At 41.0% G+C, this 9,349-nt stretch overlaps 1 protein-coding gene across 2 annotated transcripts in view; it reads right to left on the bottom strand.

Moving 5' to 3' along the window:
* Positions 1 to 4,475: 4,475 nt before the first annotated feature.
* Positions 4,476 to 9,349, bottom strand: part of BEND4 (BEN domain containing 4) — a 224,345-nt gene continuing 219,471 nt past the window's right edge. The window contains exon 5 of one of the 2 annotated variants that reach the window (XM_082272162.1): positions 4,476 to 5,426. In XM_082272162.1, the coding sequence (XP_082128288.1) occupies positions 5,209 to 5,426 (218 nt within the window). In that variant the 3' untranslated portion in view covers positions 4,476 to 5,208. The remainder of the gene's footprint in view (positions 5,427 to 9,349) is intronic. The other variant, XM_082272163.1, reaches the window with a different exon arrangement.

Genomic DNA, 9,349 nt, shown 5'->3' with positions numbered 1-9,349 from the left:
ACAAAAAAAGAGCGTCAATTTTGCAAAAATAACAATATTTTTCACATTTTTTATATGAAATTCCCCCCAAAAAATGTAAAAATCTAAATTTTTTAACATTTTAGGCCAATTTTTTTTTTTACCATATGTTTGGTAAAAAAAATCGCAAAAAGCGTATTTTGATTGGTTTGCGCAAAAGTTATTGCGTTTAATAACAAAGGTAAAGATTTTTGTCATTTTTGTTGTTTTTTTTTTTTAACGCGTAATGGCAGTGATCTGCGATTTTTTTTTTTGCGGGACTGCGACATAGGGGCGGACAGATCGGACCCTTGACTGACATTTTTGACACTTTTGGGGTTACCAGTGACATTACTACAGTAATCAGTGCTATATACATGCACTGTTACTGTAAAAATGACACTGGCAGTGAAGGAGTTAACTGTATTGGAGAGGGAGGAGTTAAGTGTGTCCTAGGGGCGTGCTTCTAACTGTGATTGGCTGTGGCTGTGTGTGTAAGAACAGTGATCAACGGTCCTACATAGTAGAACCGTTTGATCACCATTCATACACAGGGAGAACTGACAGGTGGCTTTGTTTACACTAGCCGCCTGCCTTTCTCCCGCTGTCACGGACGATCGCGAGTGCCCGGCGGACATCGCGTCCGCCGGGCACACGCGCGGGGGGGGGGTCCGTGACCGAGCGGGAGCGCGCCTCCGGCGGCGCGCACTCGCTCCCCACACCCTTACAGGCTAGCGACATATCCCTACGTTGCTCTGCCTGTGAGGGGCTGACTGCCGACGTAAATAGTCGTGCGGCAGTCGGCAAGTGGTTAAAAACGACTTTGTAATAAAAATAACATTTTAAAGTTTATATGAGGTTTCAGTGATTACTTTATATATACCTAACGTATCAGTTGGACTCCCTGGAAAATATTCAGATTTCACTTGTTGCCAGAGAAGAATTATGGATGCAACTTAACCACTGTCGGAGCACCTGACACATATATACTGCGGCTGGGCAAAATCAAGTACAGTACATGTACGTAATTTTGTGCATGAGATTTCAGGGGCGTGCGCGCCGCTGGAGCGTCACTCCCGCTGTGATTGGACACAGCAGGAGCCAATCAGCGGGTCCAGCGTTCGCGATGGCCGCTGGGACCCGCCGATCGTTTGGCAGAATGACAGAACTGCGGGCTGCCTATGTAAACAAGGCAGACCGCTGTTCTGTCAACTAAGCTGAAACACAGATCTCTCTTTTCCTCTAGTGCATCCACTTTCCCCACAGAAAGCACTCCCTAGGAGCACACTTAAACCCTTGATTGCCCCTGGTGTTAACCCCTTCCCCGCTAATGTAATTTATACAGTAACAGTGCATTTTTTTTTAGCACTGATCACTGTATTGGTGTCACTGGTCCCCAAAAAGTGTCAGATTTGTCTGCCGCAATGTCGCAGTCCCGCCAAAAATTGCTGATCGCCACTATTACTAGTAAAAACAATAAAAAAATAAATAAAAAGTCCATAATTGTATCCCATAGTTTGTAGACACTATATCTTTTGCGCAAACTAATCAATATACACTTATTAGGATGTAGCAAAATACATATTGGCCTAAATTAAAGGAAAAAATTGATTTTGAAAAAATTTTTATTGGGTATTTTCTATAGCAGAAAGTAAAAAATGTTGTTTTTTTGTTTTTTAAATTCTGGTTCTTTTAATGTTTATAGTGCATAAAAAATAAAAATAAATTGTGGTTCTTTTTTTGTATATATAGCGCAAAAAATTAAACAAAAAAAAAAAAAAACCTGCAGAGGAGATCAAATACCACTAAAAGTAACCTCTTTTTGTGGGGAACAAAATACATAAATTTTATTTGGGTACAGCGTCGTACAACCGCCCAATTGTTAGTTAAAGCAACGCAGTACCGTTTCGCAAAAAATGGCCTGGTCATTAAGGGGCTAAAACCTTCTGGAGCTGAAGTGGTTAAACATTCAATAAGATCTCTTAGACCCCAGTCCGATGGCTTGCGTCTGTGAGAATCCTTCTGTTAAGACTGCAAATCATCATTCCTAAACTAAACTAGTAAATAAGCCAAATATTTGAAAACATATTTTCCAGGTCCAAACTGCTGCTAGCCACAACAGTACGGCTAGTGGGTTCTGCTTCCTCATAGTGCCGTTCACTAACCACAGCAGGTGCAAACGGTGGGCAAAGCCGCCTTTTACAAAGCTGTAGCAGTCTGCTGGGATCAATGTAACTGTGATCTTTTATTAGATTCTGCTGTAGGCACGCACATCTCCAGACTGCCAAATGTTTATTTCTATAAATTGTTGTCTTTTTTAAGTGATATTAACCACTTAAGCCCCAGAGTATTTAGCTGCTCAAAGACCAGGCCCTATTTTGCGATTCGGCACTGTGTGACTTTAACGGACAATTGCGCGGTCATGCGATGCTGTACCCAAAATAAATTGACGTCCTTTTTTTCCCACAAACAGAGCTTTCTTTTGGTGGTATTTGATCACCTGTGCGATTTTTACTTTTTGCGCTATAAACAAAAAAAGAGCGTCAATTTTGAAAAAATAACAATATTTTTCAAATTTTTTATATGGAATTCTCAAAAAAAAAGTAAAAATCTAATTTTTTTAACATTTTAGGCCAATTTGTTTTCTGCTATGTATTTTTGGTAAAAAAAAATCGCAATAAGCGTACTTTGATTGGTTTGTGCAAAAGTTATTGCGTTTACTAACTACGGGAAAGATTTATGTCATTTTTATTGTTTTTTTTTGACTAGTAATGGGGGCGATCTGCGATTTTTTTGCGGGACTGCGACATTGTGGCGGACAGATCGGACCCCTGACTGACATTTTTGACACTTTTGGGAGTACCAGTGACATTACTACAGTAATCAGTGCTATAAATATGCACTGTTACTGTAAAAATGACACTGGCAGGGAAGGGGTTAACTTTATTGGTGATCAGTGGGTTAAATATATCCCTAGGGGCGTGATTATAACTGCGCGGGGGCGTGGCTTGTGATGTAACCACAGAGACATACAATCCTACATGGCAGGATCGTATAGTCTCTGTACTTACATCAGGGAGAATGACAGATGGCTGTGTTTACATCAGCCGTCTGCCTTTCTCCCTCTCCTGCACGAGATCGCGAGTTACCAGCGGACATCAAAGCCGCCGGTCACACACGCGGGGATGTCAGGGAAGGAGCAGGGGCGGGAGCTCGCCTCCGGCGGTGTGCGCTCGCCCCCTTCCGGCTAGTGGGCAAGTGACGTGCATATTTATAGCACTGATTACTGTAGTAATGTCACTGGTACCCCCAAAAGTGTCAAAAATGTCAGTTAGGGGTCCAATCTGTCCGCCGCAAAATCGCAGCTCGCCGCCATTACTAGTAAAAAAAAAACAATAAAAATGACAGAAATCTTTCCCGTAGCTATTAAACGCGATAACTTTTGCGCAAACAAAATACGCTTACTGCAATTTTTTTTACCAAAAATATGTAGCAGAAAACAAATTGGCCTAAAATGTTAAAAAAATTTGATTTTTACATTTTTTTGGGGGGGAATTTCATATAGCAGAATGTGAAAAATATTGTTGTTTTTTTTTTCAAAATTGGCGCTTTTTTTTGTTTGTAGCGCAAAAATTAAAAATTGCACAGGTGATCAAATACCACCAAAAGAAAGCTCTATTTGTGGGAAAAAAAGGACGTCAATTGTGTTTGAATACAGCGTCATGAAATTGTCCGTTAAAGTAACGCAGTGCCAAATCGCAAAATAGGGTCTGGTCAGGAAGGGGGTAAAATCTTCCGGTCTTAAAGTGGTTAATTAAAGAAAAAAAAAGAACTTTAGTATTACTTTAAAGCCCCGTACACACGCGTCGAAAATCGGCAGGGAATTTTCGTCCGACGACCGATCTGCCGATTTTCGGCTTGTTAGTATGATGCTTCCGACAACCGACCGACCGGCCGAAAAAATTCTGGTGTGCAGACTATAAAATTTTTGTCCGCCGTCAAAACACGGCCGATTTTCGTGCAGTCAGTACAGATTTCAACAGGGAAAAATCTAATGAGCAAGACTGGGCATGCTCAGAGAAGAAAGAACACAAAGAAAGCAATCCAACACATGACATCACTTCTGAAGTAGAATTTTGTCGGGCGAGAAAATTTGTGTGCAGTCTAGGCACATTCCAACCAACAAAACACCACTCTGGACAAAAGACAGACGATCGGTCGGCCGATAATCGTTGCGTGTGTACTAGGCTTAAGTCTCTCAGCATCTTGAACATGTATGCTGATGTCTGTGGAGAATGAAGGGGGAGAGAAAAGCCAGAAAGCTCTGTTACCACCCCTATCACAGCCAATGGTTGGCTTTCATGTAAGATATATTAGAGTACCTACTGCACCAATAGACATGATTATATTTGTCCAGCTTGCTGGTTTTGCATGAAAATCATTTTGTGAATGTGAAACAAATAGTGAACAGACTCCCATGAGATTAAACATTTTTTATATTTCTCATTGCACATGGTGCACTTTTTAAAAGCTTGTACATACATAATGAAGCAAGACAGATCATGAATTCTATATACAAACTTGATTATTTTACTGCCCTGCCTTACAATATCAAATTGAGAAGGTACAGTTATGCTTTAGTACAATACCCAGAAGACAGGAATGAACAAATAAATAAACAGCCATTCATGGTTAGAAATATTCCACACAAAAGGCAACAGAAATTTGCAGTGTCGGGATTGTGATGACAACATTTTTTTGAACACGGGATATAACGATTTGCTGTTTTGCATAATTTAACTCATTTGTGAAAATGCAAAATTCTATTAAAGCTAATTCTACACAACACACCAATACATCTTTGTCCAGTGAGACTTGTGTCCTTGTTTTGGCTGTGTTGTGTTCTATCCAGACAGAGAGAGTAACAGTCACATCACAGGGTCCACAGGAAGTCCCTGAAGCATTACCAGGATGACGGAACTCTTACACACGTACGCACACACTTTACAAACTTGTAGTATACTTTGGACTGGTTTAGTGGCAGACTTTTACTGCTGGTAGGGCCCTTTGGCGTTCCAGGCGCCATGCACAGCAACATAACACAGAAGACACATTAACCCAACTATTACACTAAGTTTTCACTTTGTGGCTAACTTTTTCTTTCGAGATTATTTTTTGAACTTTATATTCTTTCACAGTCTTTCCTTTACATCAATCACCAGAACCGTCGTGGGAGCCTCTGTTGAAAATCTCCTCTTGACATACTTGGTGGTCAATGCCATCATAATAGGAGTTTCCATTATGGAAGAACGTTCCCACTGCCCGTCCTTGGCGTGCATGTCCTACAGCGTCACTAAACACCTTGTTGATCTGTTCCTCAGATGGCATCCACCAGTCAGGATTCGATGTGCAATGCATCCTAATAAACTCTGTAGGAGAAGAGAAACACTAATGAGAAGCTGGAATATCCGTTGGATGTTTTTTTAATAAAGCAAAAAAAAAAATATGTAACCAAAATAACAGTCATTTTTCAGCCAAGTCTCTGCTATAAACTGCTATAAACAGATAGCCATTGTATATCAGCAGCTTCTTCTCTTCCTAGGTTAAGTGGGAAGGGGGGACAGGTCAAAATGGCATCCTATAAAGCGGGAAGGGGGGACAGGTCAAAATGGCTTTCCTATAAAGCGGGAAGGGGGGACAGGTCAAAATGACTTTCCTATAGTCACCAAATGATATGGAATTTGATGGTGTGGATATCTGCCTATGGGCATGACTCTATCATTAGTCACCAAATGATCTTGTAATTTGATTGTGTGGATATCTGCCTATGGGCATGACTCTATCAACAAAGATTGGCAATCCTTGCTCAAATTCAGGCCAATTTTATTTTTACCGTATTTTCCGGCGTATAAGACGACTGGGAGTATTAGACGACCCCCCTAATTTTCCATCTACCGGTAATACTTATACTTAGGTTACCTTGGAGATATTATACTCGGCGTATAAGACGACCCCCAATTTTTGGGGGATTTTTTTGAGGTTCAAAAGTAGTCTTATACGCCAGAAAATACAGTAATTAAAAAAAAAAAAAGGAAAATGGGCAATTTGAGCCTAAAGACGTTTAGATAATTATTTATTCTGGCCATTCTCAACTGAATTGGGCAAGAATCCAATATGTATGGATATGGAGACCCACAGACCCCACTGGAAGTGGCCCATCTGGGTGAATATTGGTCGAAAAAGTAAAAAAAAACACCTTTGACCACTGTCTACTGCAGACTTCTCCCACATCATTTCAAGGGCCTAAACCAATGTAAGTGTTCATGGATGGACTGACTGGCACATAAGCTTGCCGATCCTCCAAGAATGCACAAGAAGAAGACGACAAAGAGATTAAAGGGCATGCAAATGTTTGAGAATGTTAATGCTACATTGCACCAATCTGGTTATCATTTATTCGAATAATCAAATGAAACTAAGAGTCAGTTCACACTGAGGCGACACGACTCCTTACTACTTCGGGGGCGTCTTGTGCATTACATTGCACCACGACTTCGGAGCGACTTACAGAGACTTCACATAATGGAAGTCTATGCAAGTCGCTCTGAGGTCTCCCCAAAGTAGTACAGGACCCTTTTTCTAAGTTGGAGCGACTTGCGTCGCTCCTATTAGAACGGGTCCTGTAGCGGTCAATGGACCGCGAGGGAGCGCGACTTGTCAGGCTGACAAGTCGCCTGACAAGTCGCGTAGTGTGGACCGGCTCTTAACGTATTGGGGTTAATTGCTATTCGTAACAGTTTGGGGAAAGTTGGTATATTGTATCAGACCATGTCGATCATTTTATATATGTGTTTTTAAAAGTACTAGGCCGAATAAAATATTAATTTTATATACTTGTTTTTGGGTGTCTAAAAAATCCCATATTCTTTGTACACATTATTCTTCATAATCAGGGATATGGCACCCAGACCACTTTTATTAACCACTTGCCGACCGCTGCCCGACTATATACGGTGGCGGTCAGCCCCTCCCAGGCAAAGTGACGTACCGGTACGTCACTAGCCTGGGAGCGAATAGGGGGCGAGCGCGCCGCCAGAGGCGCGCTCCCGCCCCCCGCTCGTACCCGAAGAAGCCGGCGCGTGTGACTGGCGGACCCGATGTCCGCCGGTCACTCACGATCGTCCGGTAGAGAGGGAGAAAGGCAGGCGGCTAATGTAAACACAGCCGTCTGTCATTCTCCCCTGTGTAAAAGCACAGATCACTCGGTCCTGCTATATAGGACCGTTGATCTGTGCTGTTACACACACAGCCACATTCAATGACAGTAAGAAACACACCCCTAGGGACACACTTAACCCCTCCCTCTCCAATAAAGTTAACCCCTTCCCTCCCAGTGTCATTTTTACAGTAACAGTGCATATGTATAGCACTGATTACTGTAGTAATGTCACTGGTACCCCCAAAAGTGTCAAAAATGTCAGTCAAGGGTCCGATCTGTCCGCCGCAATGTCGCAGTACCACAAAAAAAATCGCAGATCGCCGCCATTACTCGTTAAAAAAAAAAACAACAAAAATGACAAAAATCTTTCCCTTAGTTAGTAAACGCAATAACTTTCGCGCAAACCAATCAAAATACGCTTATTGTGATTTTTTTTTACCAAACATAGGTAGCAGAAAACAAATTGGCCAAAAATTAAAAAAAAAATCTTGATTTTTTCATTTTTATTTTGGAGAATTTCATATAAAAAAATGTGAAAAATATTGTTATTTTTGCAAAATTGTCGCTCTTTTTTTGTTTATAGCGCATGATCAAAAAATCGCACAGATGATCAAATGCCACCAAAAGAAAGCTCTGTTTGTGGGAAAAAAAGGACGTGAAATTAATTTGGGTAAAATCTTCCGGGGCTTAAGTGGTTAATCTGGATATACTGTATAATCAATCTGGGTATACTCGGCACTGATATACACATACAGAAAAAGCTACTGTTTCCACGCTGACTAAATGTTCCATGTTTCCTTATGTTCTAAGAATATTCTAGTCACTGGACAGCTTTACTTGTGAGTTTGAAGTTAAAGGGGAAATCCAGCCAAACCGCTAAATACACAAGTTTATTTTTTCATAGCAAAGAATTAATTGTTTTGGCCAGCCATTCTTGTGATTAACACACCTCTGTTAGTATGAAAGATCAACTCATGCTCACTGGATAGAGGTGACAATGCTAATTCACTGCTTCCAATAAACAGGATGAAGCGGAGAGGTGTTGTACAGTGCCTTGAAATTTTCCACATTTTGTCATGTTACAACCAAAAACATAACTGTACTTTACTGGGATTTTATGTGATACACCAACACAAAGTAGCACATAATTGTGAAGTTGAAGGAAAATGATAAAATGGTTTTCAATTTTTTTACAAATAAATACTGTATGTGAAAAGTGTGGCATGCATTTGTATTCAGCCACTTTCACTCTGATATCCCTAACTGAAATCTAGTGCAACCAATTGTCTTCAGAAGTCACCTAATTAGTAAATAGAGTCCACCTGTGTGTAATTCAATCTCAGTATAAATACAACTGTTCTGTGAAACCCTCAGAGGTTTGTTAGAAAACCTTAGTGAACAAACAGCATCATGAAAGCCAAACACACCAGACAGGTCAGGGATAAAGTTGTGCGGAAGTTTAAAGTAGGGTTAGGTTGGAACAAAATATTCCAAGCTTTGAACATTTCAAGCACTGTTCTATCCATCATCCAAAAATGGAAAGAGTATGGCACAACTGCAAACCTACCAAGACATGGCCATCCACCTAAACTGACAGGCCGGGCAAGGTGAGCATTAATGAGAGAAGCAGTCCTATTTGCAGTTTGCTAGAAGCCATGTGGGGGACGAAGCAAACATGTGGAAGAAGGTGCTCTGGTCATATGAGACCAAAATTTAACTTTTTGGGTTAAAAGCAAAACGCTATGTGAGGTGAAAAACTAACACTGCCCATCACCCTGAACACTCCATCACTGTAAAACATGGTGGTGGCAGCATCATGTTGTGGGGATGCTTTTCTTCAGCAGGGACAGGGAAGCTGGTCAGAGTTGATGGGAAGATGGATGGAGCCAAAAATAAAGGGTAATCTTAGAAGAAAACCTGCTAATGTTTGCAAAAGACTTGAGACTGGGGCGTAGGTTCACTTTCCAACAGGAAAATAACCCCAAAGATACAGCTAGAGCTACAATGGAATGGTTTATTATTATTATACAGGATTTATATAGCGCCAACAGTTTGCGCAGCGCTTTACAATGTGAGGGAAGACATTACAATTACAATATAATTCAATACAGGAGTAACTTAGAGGGCCCTGCT

This window comes from Pelophylax lessonae, assembly GCF_965119305.1.
Source record: "Pelophylax lessonae genome assembly, chromosome: 1".
NCBI lineage: Eukaryota > Metazoa > Chordata > Amphibia > Anura > Ranidae > Pelophylax > Pelophylax lessonae.
The sequence above is the reverse complement of the archived record's forward strand: the minus strand, read 5'-3'. Positions and strand labels throughout refer to the sequence as shown.